The 22500-nt window shown below is 42.0% G+C and overlaps 1 protein-coding gene across 3 annotated transcripts in view; it reads left to right on the forward strand.

Annotated features, from left to right (window-relative positions):
- The first annotated feature begins 4544 nt into the window (after positions 1-4544).
- LOC119579406 (complexin-like) overlaps positions 4545-22500 on the forward strand; it is a 116802-nt gene continuing 98846 nt past the window's right edge. For all 3 annotated transcript variants that reach the window (XM_037927200.1, XM_037927201.1, XM_037927202.1), the window contains exon 1: positions 4545-4946. In XM_037927200.1, the coding sequence (XP_037783128.1) occupies positions 4910-4946 (37 nt within the window). In that variant the 5' untranslated portion in view covers positions 4545-4909. The remainder of the gene's footprint in view (positions 4947-22500) is intronic.

A 22500-nucleotide genomic window follows, 5' to 3' on the forward strand; every position in this document is an offset into this window, starting at 1 on the left:
TCCTCCCTCTCTCATTCTCTCCCCATTATGCCATCATGCCAAAATTACCTATCGAGTTGCAATGCACCCCAATGCAACGTGGCAAGAACATAGACGGCATAGACAAGGAGCTTTCATCCCTTGAGAGGACACTAGAATATGTAAATGAATTAGGACAGTGACGGGGCCTTGCGTGGAATTCACAATACGCTCATATGACTGACTATTTGGAATTCGTCTGGTTCGGCTGAATAGTATTATATGTATGATTACATATACATATATATAATCGTGAATAATGCTCTATCCGAATTTATCTCCTTGTACGCTAATTGGATATCCAAGTTCGTCGATTAATTAAGCAGTAGATAGGTATATAACAACCGTTTCTGACAAAAAAAATAGTAGATCGATACAGAATTCAAATTGATCTATATTGTCTCTAATAGAATCTAATATATCTATTTGCCTTATAGTCAGACATCATAACCAATTATTAGAGTATGTAATTAGCAATGAAAATGAGAGAATGAAGGATCTTAATGGAACAAATTAGTTCACCTCATGCCTCTTGTGTTTATTGCGTCACATGTCCGGTCACTGATACCCTTACTAATACCTGACCCCCATTGTTAAAGTCTTTAGTCTTTATCCTTATTCCAAAACCGTCTAATTACATCATCAAGTTTTCCATTCAGTGGCGGGTATCATTAACCACCGCCATTTACGTCCGGTACTACAGTTCATTCTGCTCATGTTATCGTATTTCATCATCAAGGGTTTATTTGGCAAGACAGCGATTATGAGGCATGATTAGACCTCACCTAAATGTTGTCAGATCTAGAGAACACAAAGGGATTGCAGAAGATTCAAAAGGAGGATGAGGAGGTAGTAAATGAAGATGCAAAGGGAGAATTAACAATGGTATGAAGATGAAGTGTAATGTGCAAGGATTTTGCTGTTGTTGCTTTTGCTGGTTTGTAGAAACATAAGAAGAACGGGAGGAATGAGTTTAGAATATGTGATCAGAAGGGATTAGAATGAAAATGAGAGAATGATTAATGAGAGTAAAGCGTTAAAAAATACGGATCATGACGAGAAAGAAGGAAGTAGGAGGCAGAAAGAGAGAGAAAAAAGAAAGAGAGAGAAATACAGAGAAAGAGAGGTAGAAACGGGCAAGCGGGAATGATCAGGCATCATAAAACAGAATTAGGACTAATAGTTGGGAGAAACGAGACATAACGGGGAAGGACGGAGACAGGCTAGATTGTTCCACACAGGGACCGAGGTAAGACAAATGAAGGGCATCAACCAGGGCAGCATGCGATCGTGCCCACAGGGAGGAAAAGGACGCCTTCACTCTCATTCACTCACGTCCTACCCCCTCCCCTCGCCCCCACGTTAATGGGATGACCTTTCTCGCTCCGGCTGTTATAACGATGCGCGTAACTTTTGTGGATATGTGTCGTTTTAAGGCTTGCCCTATTTCCGTCCTCGGAATAAAATTAGAGAGAAAAAAAAATTGCATTTGTATTTGTTTCTCTCATTCTCTCTCTCTTTCTCTCTCTCTCTTTCTTTCTCTCTCTCTCTTTCTTTCTCTCTCTCTCTCTATCTATCTATCTATCTATCTCATTTTTATTACATTCTCTCAAATGTAGTCGATATTTGTTTTCTCGACTTTTAACATTTTAACACGCATTCTCTCCGTGTAATTTTTTACTTGTTTAGTACATAATTCTCCACAATTGTCATTAATATTCTGCAATGACTTAAATTTAACGCTGCTATTTCACTTCTACCTGTCATTATATTCACTTTTATAGTACACAATTTCATTTCAGTTAATAAAACTCAAATACGCATATCGTAAACCTGTTTATTTATATCATGATAAACTTTTTTTTTCCGAAGTTTAAATAAGATAAAAAGTTTTATGGCTGCGGCATATGCATCATTTGCGGTCATATCAAGCATACTCTGAGGCTTGCTCGATAGTTATATGTAATAAGTTTTTTCGAATTCTCTTGTATGACATTATCTTATAGAGTTACTAGTGTTGTCTAATACGCACATATACACATACATATTTACATATACCCATACATACACGCGCGCGGTCAACCACTCACACACACACACACACAAATACAGACACAATCACACAAACACACAACACACTCATACACACACAACAAATAAACAAAACACAACACACACACACCTACACCCACGTAAAAAACAAACAACCACACAAAAACAAGACACTGCCGTATAGTGAAGACTCGCTTTCCACATGACACTATCCACATGACACTATCCACATGACACCGACCGATAGCTAAGACACCTACAAGGCTTCCCCCGACTGCTAGGTCTTGACGGAGAGGCGGAAGTCACTCGGGGACGAATGCTTAAGGGAACCGCATCCAGAGGTATCGACTTTATTTCGCTTTTTAGGGGCACGTTCGGGTGAGGGGAAAGGGGTAAGGGGAAAAGGGGAAGGAAGAGGGGAATGGGGTAAGGGAAAGGGCTAAGGGGGAAGGGGGAAGGAAGAGGGGAAGGGGAAAGGGGGTGGGGAGGAATAGGGAAAGAGGGGGGTCAGAGGGAAGTGTGTTGGATCTCTTGGTACATGACATGTGTCTGCTGTGTGTGTGTTCGCAAGTGTGTGTGTGTTTGTATGGGGACGTGCTTGTGTTTGTGTGTATCAAATAAATGTGTTAGTTTGTTCTTGTGTACGAAATAAGCTATACCCGTGTATCTATCAGTGCGTATGTTTGTCACCACCCAACAAAACACATTCGCGGATCCCACACATACTTTTTTTTCTAGCCGCAGAGTTTGTTTAAGATGGCGATCACACGTCGTCCCCCCCCCCTCCCTCTCACCCTCGCCCTCCCTATAGCCCCCCACCTACCCCACTCCTCCCCCACCCCCACTCTCCTTTTCTCGCTTGCGGACAGTCGACAAACAACACCAACTTTCACCACATGTCCCCTGTGGTTATGTGAGACGAGGCCGCCATTGTGTGAAGATCTCTCCTTTTCCGAGATGAGTTGTCCAGTTATCCCTGTACCGAAGAAATGTGATTGTCTAAGTTCTTTATTTCTTTCGCGATCATATAAGTAACTGCGATATATATAGAATACTGACATTTCTACGTTTGAATTACATCCCCAGCGTCGTCGAGAAAAGTTAATATAGACACGGAATGGCAGCCACATTCCAAATTATTCTTCTCCGGTGCACAGCTGTAAGGCAGCACAATACCCCATAAAGACAAAATTTATGGAAAAGTTTGGCTGAATTCAAATGGGAAATATCATAAAATGGATATTTTCATATTTTCCATTCGAGTCGGAGATGTTCCCAGAACATCACTGTGAATAACATCATGCAGAGATGTTGCAGCGCAGGACCAAAAGAAGTACATATATTCTGCAACATTTTGCAACACGAATAACCTCGTAACAACCCATGCCACGACGAAAATTCAAAATAAACACACTCATTATCGCGAAAGAAATGAGCCGTGAATATATATTTTTTTCTTTTCTTTTCTTTCTTTTTTCTGTCTTTTTTTCTTTTTCTTTTTACGACTTCCCCGTCTTCAGAAACAAGAACGGGAGAACTCCATTCCACGCATTATATTGGACCCGATTGCTTCCTCCGTGATATTATGTTAGTGTTGCACGAGGATAATATAATACTGTTTTTTTATTGCCGAGATAAAGTGGGAGTTTCGCCATCTTAAACTAGAACTTAAGATTCTTTCAATATCTTTTGGACTGTTATGTAGATAGCAATAGAAATGCGTACATTTCAGATATCCTCGGATAAATACTGTTTTGTGTGTGTGTGTGTGTGTGTGTGTGTGTGTGTGTGTGTGTGTGTGTGTGTGTGTGTGTGTGTGTGTGTGTGTGTGTGTGTGTGTGTGTGTGCGTGCGTGCGTGCATGTAACGTGTTTAAAAAAATCTCTACCTCTGCCGCAACCTTGCTCTCGAACCCACGACCCTCTGACTCGCCACAAAAGAACAGTATTTAGCGCCGCAATGCACTGGGCGTGATATACAAGCTGGTCATTAGTGAAACGAGTCGTAAGCTCTCTTAAACAGTGATATTCCTAGCGGTCGGGACACTGTCCTAGGTGCCTGTGCTTTTGGAACCGCATTTAGGGCTATTTAGAAAGGCGAGAGGGGAAGGGGTGAGGGGCTGAGGGGGAGGGCACTCCTGCTACGAGGCAAGCACTGGATCCTTTTCGCCGTGCAGCTTGACGTCTACGAGCCCCGTTTACTTCACGTCCGCTATTAACGTGTTCCTCTACTCTTAGCCCACGAGCACAAACTGTTATGTTACATGCTAGGCTTCCATTGATGATGTCGATAACACTTCCATAAATGTCTGATGTTCGATGAACCACACAACTTAAGTGTCCCCTCAAAAAAAGATGCCAAAAGCGAGAGGGTCCTGGGGGATAAATGCCAGGTGTTGCGGTGACGTCACCTCACCTTGGCACCCCCTCCCCCACGTGGCCTCCTCTGGCACTGCAGGCCCTCCGAGGATGCTCTAAAACCATTTCCTCTTTCGTTACAGTGATCTAGTGAAGGGAGCGTGACTGCTGCTTCTTCCGCACCTGCGCCTACTTCCTGTGTGTGTGTGTCACTTTTCGACTGGCTGTGATAGCGTCTTCTGTTTGTGATGTCTGGTGTCGCTCGCGGGACTAGATATTAAACAAGTACCCCTCCAAAAAATAGTCCGTTTTCGTTCTTGATTATTTCAAAGAATCTCCCCCTCAAAAAAAGTAAAGGAATCGGACAATAGAACAACTGACACACAGACACGTGGATTCCCTCTAAAAGTACCCACCTAATCGTCCTCTACAAGACACCGTTCTCATATCTACCTTCCTTCAAGACACCAACAAGTCGCCATCATGTTTGGAATGCTGAATCCCGTCAGTGCGGTGACCAGTAAGCATCTTATTAATGATGTTGATTCACAAAGTATTTTTGATTTTGAGTCTCAGGCATGTTTCTGACATGATTCCTTCAAAGCGATTTGAGAATGACATACCACGCACGGTTCAATAAGCTAAGATGAACCTTAAGCCTTGGTAAAGAGACGTCAGTTCCTTTATGTTGTTATTATTATCCACTGCTATCATTATCTATCTTTATTACCTTGATTTATCTTAATTATTATTGGCTTTGTTTTCATTATCGTTCCTGATATTATTACTATTACTGTTACTTTTTTCTGTGTTCGTATCATTATTATGATGATGGTAATATTTTGGTATCTGTTATTATAATCACTGTTGTGTTTTTTTTTTTATTACCAATATATTTTAATTATTATTATTCATTTCATTATTATTATAACTGTTATTATTATTGTTATTGATTTTATAATCATCATTATCATTATTATTACTTTTGTCATTATTATTATTATTATCATTATTATTATTATTATTACTATTATTATCTTTGGTATTATCATAATTATTTTATTATCATTATCATTATTATTATTATCACTATTCCTATTCTTATTATTAACTATTATTGAAGTGACTTATTATCACCATCACTATGATTTATCATATTCATTATATCACTGTGTATATCATTATCTATTATCATGATCATTTTCAGTAACATTACTCTCATTTTTTATATTTAGTAAAATTTTTGCTTTGTCGTTTTAATCATTAATTTATCTCTTTATTTATGCATTAATTTACTGATTTACACTCTCAAGTCCCTTTCTATTCTGATCGGATCTCGCCTCTACGTCGGAGTTTTTTTGCTTTATTCTTCAAGCACCTTCCCCCATTGCTTGTTTTTTTGACTCTCATTCCACACTGCATTATTATTTTTTTTCATTTGATTAGACTTTAAGAGGCTTCCAATCCCTTAGCTGCACCGACCCAGTCAAACACAATTTTCCACCACGATCTCTCACAGCCAAAAAGTGCTTGCAATAGTCAATTTCCAAATGATGTATTTTCCCTTCACTGTTTTACTCTTTTTCATCTAAAAGAACCTAATCTAGAAGAGAATTTTTATTTGTATATATTTTTCCTCTGTCTAAAAAGATCCCCTGTAGATTACCCCTATAAGAAAGTTACATTTTTGTAAAGATAATATGAGCTTTGTTAATGACCAGCGTAACGGTACGTAATAGTAGTAACCAAGGTCGATAGTTCCTCGCATGAGTTGCCCTTTCGACCACCATCCCCTCTCCTGTTCGTGTTCATTATCGCTCTACGACCTGTGTAAATATCGCCATGAACATAAAGGCGAAAATGGTGTTGATAGTGTCATTTGAAAAGAAAAGGTTTGTGAATGCAGCTGTTTGCATCTCTTTTTTCCACGATAGCCATGAGGATGGATAACTGCATTTGATATTCTCAGATTTGATTGGTATGATGAGCAGAAGTTCTCCTGTTATAGCGTCGAAAGCAGCATGCCATTTTATCAGTGACTGAGAATGCTATATATTTACGCAGCTGATGCACGATAGCTACAAGAAAGTCTATATCACTATCTTATTTTTTTTTTTTTATACATGCATTCAATAGACGGCATCAAACACACCAACATTACTGACGACAAACGAGATCAACCTTTGTTCGAGTCAGGCAAACGGATAAACAGAAAAAAAGGGTAAAGAGGCGCTTCAGAAATCGGAAGAGAGCTCTCCAGCCACATAATTACCGACTGCTTGGAGCTCGACCTCAAAGCCAGGCAGGGAGTTACGTGGCGCAATAAGGAGAATCCCTGAAAGAAAAAAAAAGAGGTTCTTAGAGGCACACACACACAGCTTGAGTTGCTTGAGTTAATGCATTCTGGCGAAGGGAGGCTTGAGATCCGCGTGACTTTGAACCTCGATGGGTTCTTCTCTCGGCGAAATCTCGAGTCATTAGACGTCCGGGTTGGAGGGGGGGGGGGCGGATGGGGCTTGGGGAGGGACCGGTGGAGAGGGGAGGGAAGGGATAAGGAAATGGGAGGGACAAGATGGGGTTGGAGGGGGTGAGGAGGGACCGGAGGGGGAGAGGTTAGGGAACAGAGAGGAATAGGGAGGGACCAGTTGGTTGAGGAGGGGAGGGACCAGAAGGAGGGACCAGAAGGAGGGCGAGGATCGGTTGGATTTCGGTGCTACGGCGGAGGGAGGGTCGGAATAGGCCTAAATTGCAGGCAAAAATGATGAATATGACAATAAAATTGAATATAGTAATGGTAAAGAATACACCCACCCTCCCTTACTCCCTCCTTCCCTCCTTCCCTCCCTCCCTCCTTCCTTCCCTCCTCCAATCTCTCCCTCCCTCCCACCTCTCTCTCTCTCACACCGAAGAGACAGTGATCAAGCGGTGACAGACAGATCGCTCGGGGATATCTATCTTTCTATCAATCTATGTCTTTCTCTCTATCTATCTATCTCCTTCCCTTCCCTCTCCCTACCTCCCATCCTCCTTCTTTCTCATTCCTCCCTCTCCCTCCTTCCCTCTCCCTCTCCCCTCCCTCCTCCCTCCCTCCCACTCCCTCCCCTCCTTCCCTCCTCTCCCTCCCCTCCCCTCCTTCCTCCTCCCTCTCCCTCTCCTTCTCCTCCTCCTTCCCTCTCCCTCTCCCTCCCCCTCCCTCCCTCCCTCCCTCCTTCCTCCCCATCTTTTTCCCGCTGACCTCAGGCGCAGGGGCCCTGAGTAAGCCAATAACTCCTCCGGCTTTCAGAACCTGTAGACAATCATGATTCTCTGTCTGGCTGATCAATCCTATGTAGGAGATTTTCTTAAGCCGGTGAGGGGAATCATGGTGTCTTTATGGGCTGATGGGGGTGGGGTGGGGGTGGGGGGATGGTAGGGGCGGGAGGGGGAGGGGTGGAGGGGGGAGAGAGGGGGATGAAGGGTGGAGGGTGGAGGGTAAGTGGGAGGTAGGGCGAGGAGGGAAGGAGAGAGGGGAGGGGAGAAAGGAGAGAGGGAGAAGGTGGAAGGGGGGGAAAGGAGGGAAGGAGAGAGGGGAGGGGAGAGAAGGAGAGGGGAGGGGAGGAAAGGGAAGGAGGAGAGGAGAGAGGAAGAGTAGGAGGTTTCACCAGGTAAAGAAAAGGTAATTGGAGAAAAAGAAATTAATTGTGTGATCTTGTTCTTGATAATTCCCGATGCCTTCATTTTTTTTCTTCCTGTTCTCCCTTTTTCACCTTTTTTCCCCTCCTTCCTATCTGTTGTTTTTTATTAACTTTTTTTCTCCCCTCTCCTCTCTCTCTCTCTCTCTCTCTCTCTCTCTCCTCCTCTCTTCTCTCTCTCTCTCTCTCTCTCTTTTCCTCTCTCTCTTTCTCTCTCTCTCTCTCTCTCTCTCTCAAACTCTCTCTCTCTATCTCTCTCTTCTCTCTCTCTCTCTCTCTCTCTCTCTCTCTGTGGCCTTTATCTACCTATTTTTCATTCTCTTCCTCTTGTTTTTGCTTCTCCCTCGGTCTATCCACATTATTCACCCTCTCCCCTTCTCTTCATTAGCTCTTTATCACTCCGTCACTTATTTCAAATTTGAAGATAACGAGGCATCGCTATAAAAAAAATGTCATAAGAGGGAATCAATACAAAAAAGAAGAAAAATAGAAAAAGAGAAGAAGATGATAACAGAAGGAGGAGGAGGAGGAGAAAAGAAGAAGAAGGAAGAGGAAGAGGAGGAGGAGGAGAAGAAGTAAAGAAGAAGAATAGAAGAAGAAGAAGAAAGAGGAGGAGGAGGAGGAGAGAAGAAGGGAAGAAGAAAAGCAGAAGAAGGAGGAGGAGGAGAAAGGAAAAGAAGACGAAGAACCAGTTTCCAAGTATTTGACCACAAGGGATATCAATGCCCATTCTTTTTCGATTCTTTGAAAATGAAAAAATATATATTATATACTTTTTTATATCTTTCTCATTCGTTATCTTCTCCCTCCTTCGCCCTATCACTTTTTCTCTCTTCCCCTTCTTTATCTCCTTCCTCTCCATCCTCTCCCCTACCTCTTCCGCTTTCATAATTTTTTCCTTTCTCCCTCCCCTTCCATCTCCTTCTCTCTGTCTCCTCTCTCTCCCTCTCCGTCTCCCTCCATCTCCTTCTCTCTGTCTCCTCTCTCTCCCTCTCTTATCTTGCATCCTCATTCCTCCTCCTAATTCCCTCTTCCTCCCCCCCCCAGCGTCCATCCCTCCCCCCCCCATCTCCCCCTCTTACTTCTTAACTTCTCGTTATAAGAGAAAATTAGCGTGTACCTTGATTAATATTTTTATGGCTAATAGGCTTGTACAAGAAAGTAATATATATGACGTCCAGTAATTCGGGAGAAATAATCCTACATGTAGAAATTAGTAGGTTAATAATCCGGTAATCGGGTAATATTACGGTGCTTCTGAAAATGCGAAGAACCGAACGGGACAAAAGAAGCGAAAAAGGAAAGCTGTTAATCAAGGATCTTTTATTGAATCATTAGATCCTGTTTCCGTAATCCTGATACGTCACGTTTCTCTCACCTCCCCTCTTCATTATGCTCCCTATCTCTCTTTTCCTCCCCCATCCTACTATGCTACTTCCCTCTTCGCCTCTCCCTTTCTCCACTCCATCATGACTCCTTCTCCTCCGTTCCTTAATTCCATTACGCTCCTTCTCCCTCCCCCCTTTCCATCCTCTCACACAACGCACCCCTTACCCTCTTCCTTCCCTTTACCCTACCCACCCAATCACGTCTCCTTCCCTTCAAGTCCCCACTCTGTCACGCTCCCTCCCCTTCCTCGATTTATCACTCACTCTCCCTCTTCTCACTCCTCCACCATCTTTCATCCCTAGTCATCCTCTCCCCCTCCCTTCCTCCCCACTCCTTCTTAATTAACCTTCTCCCCTTTCGCCTCCTTCCCACTCAACCCCTCCCATCCTCTCCTCCATACTCCGCCAGTCCCCCACTCCCCTCCCCTTACCCTTATCCCCACTCAACCCCCTACCTCCTCCCTTCCTCCCTTCCTTCCACTCCCCTATTCCGTCCCTCCCCATCCCAACTCCCCCTCCCTCATCCCCACTCAACCATTCCCCCCCACCTCACCCCACCACGCCCTATTATTCCCCCAACATCGCCCCGAGTCCATATAAAAAAGAAGCGCAATTCCAGCCTGTTTAACTTCAGTGATCAAAGCATCCAAGGTGCCGATCACCTCGTGTTCGGTAGCCTTGTAAGTGACGCCAACCTCCCCCTTTTGCTTTATCTTATCTTACCTTGAAAGATTCTTTATTTATCCCTTTGTTAGCTTCCATTTTCTTCCTCTTTTCTTTCTTTGCTTTGTCCCCCTCTGTTCCGTTTTCTTTCTCTTTCTTTGTTTTAGTTTGTCTATGGTTGTGTTTTGTTTTTGGTTTTGTCTGTTTTTTTCTTTTGTGTGTGTGTTTATTTGACATTTCATTTCTTTCTTTACCTAATTTCTTTTTCTTTTCTTTTCTTTCTCTACTCCTTTTTCTTATAACTTATTTACTATATACTATTTTAACTACTTATTCACTTTTCTTGCTATCTTTTCTCACCTTATATTTCTTTCTCCACCAAATTTATCGCCCCTTCTCCTTCCTACCCCTTTCCCTCTATCCACCATCTTCTTCCCTTCTCTTCCATCTTACGTCATTCCTCACCCGGGTAACAGTGAGTCCTTGATCTCTTTTAATAAAGCAAATTAGTCTAGTTTCTAATTTCCTACGACCTTCACACTCCAGTCAATTCTATGTCTGCCGTTCCTATTGTTGCAGAAAATATCGTATTTATTTTCTTAATAATTTTCTCTGATATAGTCCTTCCTCGTCACTTCGATTTTGGTTTGTTTTCAGCAATAATTGGTTTTAGATATCTTTACTTTTACTGTTAGTTGTATAACTCTCCCCAACCAAATATATGACGGATTTATGATTATGATGTGTGTTTAAGATAGATAGATAGATGGATAGATAGATGGATAGATAGATGGAGAGAGAGAGAGAGAGAGAGAGAGAGAGAGAGAGAGAGAGAGAGAGAGAGAGTAGTCAGACAGACATACAGAACAGGAGCCATCTTAGTTTCTTAAATAGCCACATTTACATAACCAGTTTCCCTCCCCTTTCCTTCCTCTCCTCCTCCTCCTTCTTTTTTACACGTCATCAAATAACCCATCAAGACTCTACTCGTGTGTAAATATATCACGAATTCCTGCCGGCGACTACTTTCCCGTTAATATTCCGAGTTATCCAAAATTCCCACGCTCTCTTGCACCCCGCCCTCCGCCCGCGCCTCCCTCTGCGACCGCCCATTATTTTCCTTCTCGCTTATCACGAACCTCTTGGGGAATGTGTTTTTATTTGATTCTTTCTTTCTTCATCGAACCTACCCTTTTCGCAAACACATACACGTACACACGCACTACACACGCATACAAATATGGATTTATGTGTTTATGGGTGTCAATATATATGTGAGAGATAGATTATTGTTTGTTTGTTTGTTTGTTTCAATGCACTCCTTTTAATACTCTGAATTACCCTATCTTATTACTCTCTGGTTAGACTCCAGTTATCGAATTGTTCAAATAGATAATTGTTTATTTTTTACATTATGCATACACATTTCTTCATATTTTCTTTTGCTTTCTTTTTTTATCGTCTTCGCTTCTTTCGTGTCTTCCCATCTTCACCACTCTTTCTCTGTTTCCTCTTTCCCTCTCTCACCTCCCTCCCCCCTCCTCCCTCCTTCCTCAATCTGTCAAAGAACCAATTTAAAGAAGATACGAAAATATTACGATCTTGACGAGGTTTCTCAATCTCCATTTCTTTCTTGCTTTCTTCCTTCCTTCTGTCCTTTCTTTCTTTAAAGCTTTAAGAAAACAAAAATATATAGAAATTAATAAATAAAAGAATCTCTTGTTTCGCCCTTTGTACATCCGGGAATTCCGCGCGAAGGAACGACAGAGCGAGAAGGTTGACAACAACTTCAGAAGTTCGCTTTGGCAGGCGGAGACCTCGCCGAACTTCTAACTTTTCCGGAAGATTTAATGATGAGGAGGAGAAGGAAGACGAAGAGAAAGAGGACCACGAGACCGAAAGTAATTTTGGGGGGAAAAGTGTTGAAAGAAGTGAGAGATTTGTGCGTAACGGTCGGGATATTATTAGACTTGTGTGCGGCGGGATGGACAGAAGGAGAGGCGGACAGACAGACAGGTAGACGGATAGACAAAAGGAAAGTGCCAAATAGGGGAGGCATAAAACAGCTAAAAATAAGAGAGACAAAGAGGGAAAATAGAGAGACAAGACAGATACACAATTACACAGACAGACAGAGACACAGTTACACAGACAGACAGACACAAACAAAACTAACAGAGGCAGAGAGACTTAAATAGCCACACAAAATAGCAAATGATTTCCGAAGACACAGAAGAGACAACCGAACAAAACAAAATCGTCAAAAGCAGGAAAAAAAAACGAAATAAAAACATTCACAAGCGAACAGAAAACGGCATCCGAAACTCACTACACTAAGATCCAATAAAGATAAAGAAAACGACAGTCTTTAAAGAAATGAAACAAATAACGAGGTCCTGACAGACACACGCAAAATTGTTATAACGCAGATAACGTGAAATAATGCCACATAATCATCCAGTGTTAGGGATAATCGTCATCTTGGGACACGGTAATGTTCATGTTGATGATCCTGTCTTGATCTTAATGTACCTGTTATTGAGCTAGCTGAATTAATAGGCCCCGCTGTCAGTCCACGGTCTTTGATCATGCGAAACTGTACAAGACAAATGTTTGGATTTCTCAGGATGTAAGATATATAAGATTAAGTCTCTTTCTTTTTCTCTTAGATTCGCGGTCTCGCTCGTGCAAGCTTCGGTGGAAATTACTATGTGCCATTAACGGAAGTTGTCAATAGTATAGTCTAGGGCCTATAGTAACTACAATAACACTATCTCCTTTATGCAGTTCTTATCGCGAAAAGTCCCTCTCAAAAGCAAGGGTCCTTTTGTGTTATATCAAAAATAATAATTTTTTTTTTTTTACTGAGCAGACTGTAACCATTTTCAATCTGAATAATGTATTCATCATCTAATTACATTCGCAAACTCAAAATAGCTCTTTAATCTGTATACGAGTTAGCCGGAATCCATATGATTAAATGTTATATAAGTTTCTGAAATGAGAGAGAGAGAGTCAGAGAGAGAGGGGGGGGAGAGGGATAGAGAAGGGAGCAAGAGAGAGAGAGAGTCAGAGAGAGAGAGAGAGAGAGAGAGAGAGAGAGAGAGAGAGAGAGAGAGAGAGAGAGAGAGAGAGAGAGAGAGAGAGAGGAAGAGATAGGGGGGGTGGGAAACAAGAGAGATGGGAGTACTGAAGAGACAAGTAAAGAGAGAGTGGATGGGGAAGAGTAGCAGAGGGAATGAAAGGAGAGGGAGAGAGAGAGAGTAATGCCGTAATGGTTAATGCCTTGGGCCATGTACGCACTGCCCATAAAGAGATATCGTGAGGCAGGCGTCTGAGAGAGTCGAGCGCAGGAAATTATATTGTTTGAGTTTCGCTGTGATGTGGATTATGTATTTCTATCTACATTCTAGTTTCCCTTCTTTCGGTATCCAAGACATATTCTTTTTTCCATCAGATAAATGCACATACATACACACACACACACAAACACACACACAATTTATATATATATATATATATATATATATATATATATATATATATATATATATATATATATATATATATATATATATATTTTATTATGTATGTATGTATATATATATATATATATATATATATATATATATATATATATATATATATATATATATATATATATATATATATATGGTTTATGTATTTTATATTTTGCCTATAAATCTTTTCTGATTCCTTTCCCCTCCATGTAGGATATACTTCTGTTTTAAAAAAAATGAATGAAATATTTGAGTTATTTTCTAAAGTGCAAGGGTTGATTTTTTTCCTTGCATTTTTCAGACCCTTTTCTTTCGTTTGCTCTGTCCTCTCTCATTCTTCCTTTCTCTCCCTTTCTCTCTTTCCTCTTCCTCTCTCTTTCTCTCTCTCTCTCTCTCCCTTTCTCTCTTTCCTCTTCCTCTATCTTTCTCTCTCTCTCTCTATCTATCTATCTATCTATATCTATCTCTCTCTCTCTCTCTTTCATTTATCTACTTTCCCAAATGTCAATAAAAGTATCTCTTATGATTATTCAGGTTTATATTTCTTCTTTTCTTCAAAGATATGCAAACCATCCATCATGAAATCATAAGAGAGATAGAGAGAGAGAACGTATAAGTAATTATTAACTTAATGGGAAAAGATATTGCAAAAATTCCTTTTCTTCCTCCTCCTCCTCCACCTCCTCCTCCTCCTTCTCATCTCTTTTTATCTGCCTCTCTCTGTCTCTCTCTTTATCAGTCTCCGTCATTATCTGTCTGACTGTCTGTCTGACTGTCTGTCTGTCTTTCAGTCTTATTCTCTCTCTCTCTCTCTCTCTCTCTCTCTCTCTCTCTCTCTCTCTCTCTCTCTCTCTCTCTCTCTCTCTCTCTCTCTCTCTCTCTCTCTCTCTCTCTCTCTCTTGTGTGCGTGTGCATTCATGCGTGCGTGCATGTGGGCGTGTGTGCGTGTGTACATGGGTAAATGTGTGCGTACCTTCTTATCTCTTTATAATATACTTCACAAAAAACACCAATATCTCCTTTACACTTAAAAAAGACGAGAGACGACGAGTGAAGGTGTCCTCGTGCTCGAGAGCCCCCCCCCCTCATATCCCCCCCTCCCTTTCCACCCTCCCCTTCCCCCCCGGCTGTTCCCCTCACTCGGCCTCCCCCCAGGCTATTCCCCTCAACCCCCCCTCCCCCCTCACCGCTCCTTTCCGCCCTGCCGTCCTCGTGTAACTAGACAGATTGGAAATCAATCTATTCAAATACTCCTGTGCAAGGTAAATCTCGTAGCAGATTGGGGAAAATGGGATATTTTATTTTGTTTCAATTATTTTGTTTCAGCCGTTTTATTTCTGTTTTGTTTTATGTGTGTGTTTGTATGTGTGTGTGTTTGTGTGTGCATCTCTTTGTTGTGTGTGTGTGTGTGTGTGTTTGTGTGTGTGTGTGTGTGTGTGTGTGTGCATCTGTTTGTGTGTCTTTTTGTGTGTGTGTGTTTTTGTGTGTGCATCTGTGTGTGTGTGTGTGTGTGTTGTGTGTGTGTGTGTGTGTGTGTGTGTGTGTGTGTGTGTGTGTGTGTGTGTGTGTGTGTGTGTGTGTGTGTTTTCTGCGTGTATGTGTGTTTCTGTAAGTGCGTGAGTGTGTGTGTGTTTGCCCATAACACATACATAAATCGAACCCCAACTAGAACATAAATCAGCCAGGGTCAGTCCTCCTCCCTCCTCACTACTACGTCGACACACACACCTTGAAAGCAAAATTGAGGGCAAAATCCGCAATCCTAAACGGGCCGACCCAACGATGCCTCCCTTCCATCAGCGACCGCAAGCACTATCATTCCTGCAGGCAAACGGCGCTCCTCCCCTCTCGCTAACTACCTATTTCGCAACCTGCCGACCGCCCGACTTCCCGACTTCCCGACCGCCCGACCTCCCAACCGCCCGGCCAACCAACCGCCCGACCGCCCAACTTCCCGACTTCCCAACCGCCCGGCCAACCAACCGCCCGACCGACCGATTTCTCGACCAACCAACCGCCCGACCGCCCGACCCCCCAACCTCCCGACCAACCAACCGCCCGATCAACCAACCGCTCGACCACCCGACTTCCCGACCGCCCCGACCGACCAACCGCCCGATCAACCAACCGCCCGACCGCCCCGACCGACCAACCGCCCGACCGTTCACTTCACCTCTCACGGTCACGCACCCCCCCCCTCCCCCGCCTCCCCCCGTGCGTCAAAATGACGTCACCAGCTCATCGAGGCGCGAAATGGCCAAAGATCACCGGCTAACTGGAAATCTTCATTACACCTTTTCCATTAGCCTCCCTTTCCTCCTTCTCCTCCTCCCCCCTTGCCCCTATCCCCCATCCTCCCTCTTTGCCTCATCTCCCTCATTTCTGTGCGTTTCTCTTCCCTAATTTTGCTTACTTTTTCTCTATTCTTCCTTCTTCCTTCTTCCTCCTTTCTTCTCTCCACTTCATCTCATCTCCACTTCATCTCATCCTCATCTTTTCTCTCTTCCTCTCTCCTCACTTTTTTTCTGTCTACTTCTACACCCTTCTCTCGGTCTGTTCCTCATTTCCCTCTCCTCTACCTTTTCCCTTTTCCTATATCCCTTCGTTCCCCTGTTTCATCTGTCCTTTTGCTTCACTTTTCCTCCCATTTCCTTTAGTTCCCATTCTCGCACATTCTCTCCATCCGATTTTTTTTATTTTCATTTATCTGTCTATTACGAAAATCCTTTATACGCAGTTTCATTCGTGTTTTTTTTTTCTCTCACTTTTATGCTGCTCTTATATACGTTACATATTTTATGTTCTATTCACATTCGTTACTTACTTTTTTTTTTGAAAAGATGATAACCCTGTTTTCTTCATATTTCTCATATATATGTATGTGTGTGTGTGTGTGTGTGTGTGTGTGTGTGTGTGTGTGTGTGTGTGTGTGTGTGTGTGTGTGTGTGTGTGTTTGTATATGTTGTGTGTGTGTGTTTATATTATGTGTGTGTGTGTGTGTGTGTGTGTGTGTGTGTGTGTGTGTGTGTGTAAACATTTACTTTCATTCTATTCAATTGACTTCGTATGGCTATGCACATCCTTCCTCCCCTACCCCCCCATCCCCCACCCCCTTCAACGACACCTGCCTCATCTCGACCGTAACCTAGCGTAAAGTGGAGATGAAATCGAGCGGCCTAAGTTCATAATGCTTGGGGATGAGATGCTCGAAGCAGGAAATTGCGTGGAAATGAAAGAGGCGAGAAGGAGGGACGGAAAGAGAGAGGAAGAGAGAGAGGAAGAGCGAGAGAGAGAGAGAGAGAGGAGGAGAGAGAGAGAGAGAGAGAGAGAGAGAGGGAGACTCAGACACCTGGTGATAATGGAGAGATGAGAGAAAAGAAGATAGCGTATGATGGGATAAAGTAAAGAGAAAAAAAAGTGTTTGTGACAAGGAACACTGAAACTGATTATGGGAGGATCAAATGTCACTTACCTCCTGGATGGATTTTTTTTCCTCTTTCTCTTCTCCTTCATCGTTAAAAAAAGTGAAAAATAAACGGAAATTGGAGATCCTCAAACGGGATGTTGTGCGGATATAGTCACCCGAACTGCATGGTGAAAAAAATGAAAATAAAAATAATAAACTTTTTACACACACACCCCTCACAAAAAGTGTTACCTTCCTCCCTCGTATTTGCTTCATAACCGGAGACTTTTGGTATTGCTCCCACGATTTCAATTGCAATGTTAAAGGAAGTGTATCTGCACATATCAACGGTCAGCTAGAGTGGGAGGTGGGGGGGGAGGTCTAGTTATTGCGGCTTAGGCTCGTAATCCCCACGTTGAACCTTCTGGTCTAACTGCGGGTCGGATAGCGTAGCTCACTGACGATTTCGGGAGAACTGAGCTTATTCTTCATATTTCTAGCGCGATTACGGTGTTCCTAAATGTATTTTTGGACTTACTTCGTTAATCAACTAATACACTATAGCATGAGATGAAGTCAAATAATGATATTTCAATTTCTCGATAATGTGACCTGGATATATATTTGCGATCGTCGCCGGCGTTCGTGTAATGGTTATTTGAAGATTCTGAAAGTAGTATTTTCACTGATCATGTGTGGAGGTGTCTCGTCACCGAAAGCAATTTTTGACATGTTTTTAGCCATCGATGGGGAGTTGGTTAGGAATACTAGGAGCAAACGTGAGCGAAAATAGTATACAGTATAGCGAGGAGCAGGAAAAGGATGAGTCTCGAAAGGCTTCAGTAGAGCGGAACGATTTCCCTGGATTCACTTGAACAAATACACACACACACACACATGTGTGTGTGTGTGTGTGTGTGTGTGTGTGTGTGTGTGTGTGTGTGTGTGTGTGTGTGTGTGTGTGTGTGTGTGTGTGTGTTATATATAATATATTATATATATATATATATATAATATAATATATATATTATATATATTGTGTATATTTATGTGTATCTTTATATATATATATATATATATATATATATATATCTATTATCATATTATATATATATATATACTATATTTATGTTGTATGTTGTTATCTAATGTATATTATCATATAATATAATATATCACTATATATATATATATATCTATATATTTATATAATTATTATTATGTGTCGTATATATATAATGCTATCTATATATCTATATATACTATATCATCTATATTATCTAGATATCAGACTATAGATACGACATCATATCATATCTATATCTAATATATATATATATATATAAATATATATATATATTATATATATATATATATATATGTCTGTGTGTGTGTGTGAATCTAGGGAAATCAACAAGTTCTACTGAAGCCCTTCCTTACCCATCTTTTCCTTTTATATAGTATACTTTTTTCGCTCCCGTTTTCTTCCTATTTCCCTTACAGTACACACACACACACACACACATGTGAAATTATCCCCTTTTAACATGTATTTTGCGCGGTCGCCGCCACCTTTATGCTTCTCATTCCAGGTGCGTATGTTGCTCCTCCCCCCCCCCTCCTCCTCCCTTCCCACCTCCTCTCCCTATCCCCCCGCACCCACCCTCCCAGCCCGTCCGCCGCCACCCATCCCCCCGCTACGCCATACCCCTCCCCCAGCCCCCCAGCCCCCTAACCCCCTCGCCCCGCCACCCCCGCGCTCCCAAACTCCGCCATCCCCTCCCCTCCCGCTCCCCCCCCCCCCTTCGCCATCCCTAAAGCTGCGTCTCCAAATGCAATCGTATACCGGAAATCAAGGGGCGGAGTGAAATAAAATTCCGCGGAAACTGTCAGTTGATAAGATAAGGCGGTGACGCGTTGCCTGATAACCAAGCGGGAAATTTATATATGAAGAAAATGTCACAGCGCGTAGTACCAAGGAGACATTTTGGCGGGAAAATGGAGTAAATTTTACTTTAGGCTCGTGATCCTCACATCTTTTATTTCCGCTGATATGAATTCTTTTCATAACGCAAGGGAATTGATTCTCTCTCTCTCTCTCTCTCTCTCTCTCTCTCTCTCTCTCTCTCTCTCTCTCTCTCTCTCTCTCTCTCTCTCTCTCTCTCTCTCTCTCTCTCTCTCTCTCTCTTTATTTCTCCTTTCTTTTTTCACAGCTATGTCCCATTATATTCCCTAAAATACTAGAAGAATCTTATATTAGTTATGACGCAAAATACGTCAGCAAACTTTTTTTTTTTTTTTTTTACTTTCCTCATTTGACTATTATTTTGGGATATCTACATGACGCTCTGTATACCAACATGAATATGTATGCGAATATGTTCATATTTGCACGTATATTTTAATGAGAATTGATATTCATGAATATGCAAATATAAATGTCATTTAGGTAAAGTTAATTATAACCAGCTTTATGATAATAGATTTGACTGTTATATCGGGCACCGATCAAGAAATAGATGAAATTTGAAAATGATGATTATCCAGCTCTGTGTTTAAAAAATATACTATTAGTTTCAATTGTGCCATAGACTCTGGCGTTTAGTAAGAAATAAAACTCGTTTCGTTTCTCTTTTTTTATTCAGTAATTGCCATATCTTTTGTTTAGTCTTTCCTTATGCATACATACAACTTACATGCTTATATGTATATGTATATCATATATATATATATATATATATATATATATATATATATATATATATATATATATGTGTGTGTGTGTGTGTGTGTGTGTGTGTGTGTGTGTGTGTGTGTGTGTGTGTGTGTGTGTGTGTGTGTGTGTGTGTAAATGTATGCATGTGAATAGCAAAACACTCGTCCGTGCTGATACAATTGACCTGAAGATGGAATGCAGGTGGATTTCGAAACTGTAGTCTCACTTTCAATAAATCTATCTATCTATCTATCTATCTATCTATCTATCTATCTATCTATCTATCTATCTATCTATCTATATATATATTATATAATATACTATAGTATATATATATATCATTAGATATATTATATATATATATATATATACATAATATACATATAAATATATATATATATATATATATGTGTGTGTGTGTGTGTGTGTGTGATATATATATATATATATATATATATATATATATATATATATATATTATATAATATAATACAATATATGTTTTCCCGTTTAACTTCTTAATAAGGGAATGTTGCAGCTGCAGTCGCCCCGGCCATAACTAAATCGGCTCCCTTTCTACGGCCACTTGTTTTACAGTTAATCAGATTTCACGTAATCTGGTCGACCCCTGAAGCGCCCTATGCTTGCAGAAGATCAGGCCCCTCAGGCTAAGGGCCAAATTAATTGCGAGAGATAGTCAGGTGTGGCAGGGCTTGTCAGGGATGTGTAGAAACAGAGAAACAGAGGAACAGAGTCACTGTTGAAGAGTGATAATGGCCTGCTGGTGAGAGAGAGAGGGAGGGGAGAGAGAATTTGAGATAAATTAGGAGAAAGAGAAAATTAGAGAGAGGGAGAGAGAAGGGGGGGGGGAGAGGGAGAGGGAGAGAGAGGGGAAGGGAGAGGAGAGAGAGAGGGGAGAGAGGGAGGGAGAGAGAGAAAGGAGAGAGAGAGAGAGAGAGAGAGAGAGAGAGAGAGAGAGAGAGAGAGAGAGAGCAAATAAACGCATATAAATAGATGAACAGAGACCCACATAGAAATACCTCCCTTTTTACCCTTTGCCAAATCAACCCCCCCCCCTCTCCCCTTCCTCCCCTTCCTCCCTCCCTCCTTCTCAAAAAAAATCGAAATTCAAAAGACACAGCCTGTAGCCTTTCCGAACCCTTATAAACAGTACCGACGGGACGACAGACACATATTTAATCTCTTGTTTATCGCTGCCACTCACACTGATCTGGCCTGCTGTTGACTGTCTTCCTGTTAGTCTCGAAACCAGGGAATCCCTTCGTCACTAAGACTGAAGTGCTGAATTCTACCAGCTCACGGTGGAGAGTCCTATTCCAACACAGGTGACTGGCAGTGATCAATGTCCTTGGAGAGAGGAGAGAAAAAAAGGGAAAATGTAAAAATAGATTTTGTGTACACAATGGTTATCTTGTTCTGAGGGTTTTGGTGTGTGGTGTGTGTGTGTGTGTGTGTGTGTGTGTGTGTGTGTGTGTGCGTGTGTGTGTGTGTGTGTGTCTGTGTGTTTATATATGTGTGTGTGTGTGTGTATCTGTGTATGTGTGTGTTATAGCTCTGTGTGTGTTTGTCTTTCTGTCTGCCTGTCTGACTACCCATTTATTCTGTTTGTCATTTTCCTTGGAAAATGTCCTTGTTATCTACAAAATTATTCAAACTCAACCTACACCTATTTACACACCTGGCGCTCACGTGCAACGGGAGACACCCAACCATTAAAAGGAATTTAACACGAATTGCATTTCAGAACAATCGTACAAGGCAGAGACCAGGACCTTGTTATAAATAGACTTCTGGCTTCCGGTATATTGATTCCAAGATCGTACCTATATTGTCTCCTTTTCGAAATGTTAATCTTCTCTGGTACAGTCTGTGTATTATTCGATATTCGGAGGCGAAGGTCAACGTGATTCCAATAAAGGGAGTAATCGTCGTTTTCTTTGCTGTGTTTTTTTCTTTTTTTTCTTTTTTGTGCGTGAAACGGGTAATGCTTTTTCATGTTTGCGAGAGGTATTTGTTTTAAGTATTGGTGATGCAAATTGATATATTTTGCTAGTTAATATATTTCTCCCTTCTCCGCTCCATTGCTCCATCCCTGTTTTTTCAGTAACATCCTCTCTCTCTCTCTCTCTCTCTCTCTCTCTCTCTCTCTCTCTCTCTCTCTCTCTCTCTCTCTCTCTCTCTCTCTCTCTCTCTCTCTCTCTCTCTTTCTCTTTCTCTCTCTCTCTCTCTCTCTCTCTTTCTCTTTCTCTCTCTCCTTCTCTAGGAACTCCCCTCCCATTCTTCCCTCTCCATCTCCTCCTTCCTTCTCCTCCCCTCTTTCCCTTTCTCCCCCCCTTCCCTCACTCTCCCTCCTACCTTTTACTTCTCCTTTCCCTCCGCCTTCCCCCTCCTTCTCCCTCTGTCCTCTTTCCCCTCTTTCTTTCCCCTTCCTTCCTGCCTCTCCCTCCTTTTCCCTCTCCCTCTTCTCCCTTCCCCCACTTACCCCCTCTCTCCCTCCTTCCCCCCTCCCCCCTCTTTTCCCTTCCTTTCCCTCTCCTCTCTCTCCCCTCTCCCTTTTCCTCCTTACCCTTTCCCCTCTCCCGCAACCCCCTTCCCCCTGCCTTCTCCCTTTCCTTCCCCCTCTCCCGCACTCCCCCCTACTCTCCCTTCCCCTCCATTCCTCCCCCTCCTTCCCCCTGCTTTCCCCTC

The sequence above is a fragment of the Penaeus monodon genome, chromosome 12, assembly GCF_015228065.2.
Source record: "Penaeus monodon isolate SGIC_2016 chromosome 12, NSTDA_Pmon_1, whole genome shotgun sequence".
NCBI lineage: Eukaryota > Metazoa > Arthropoda > Malacostraca > Decapoda > Penaeidae > Penaeus > Penaeus monodon.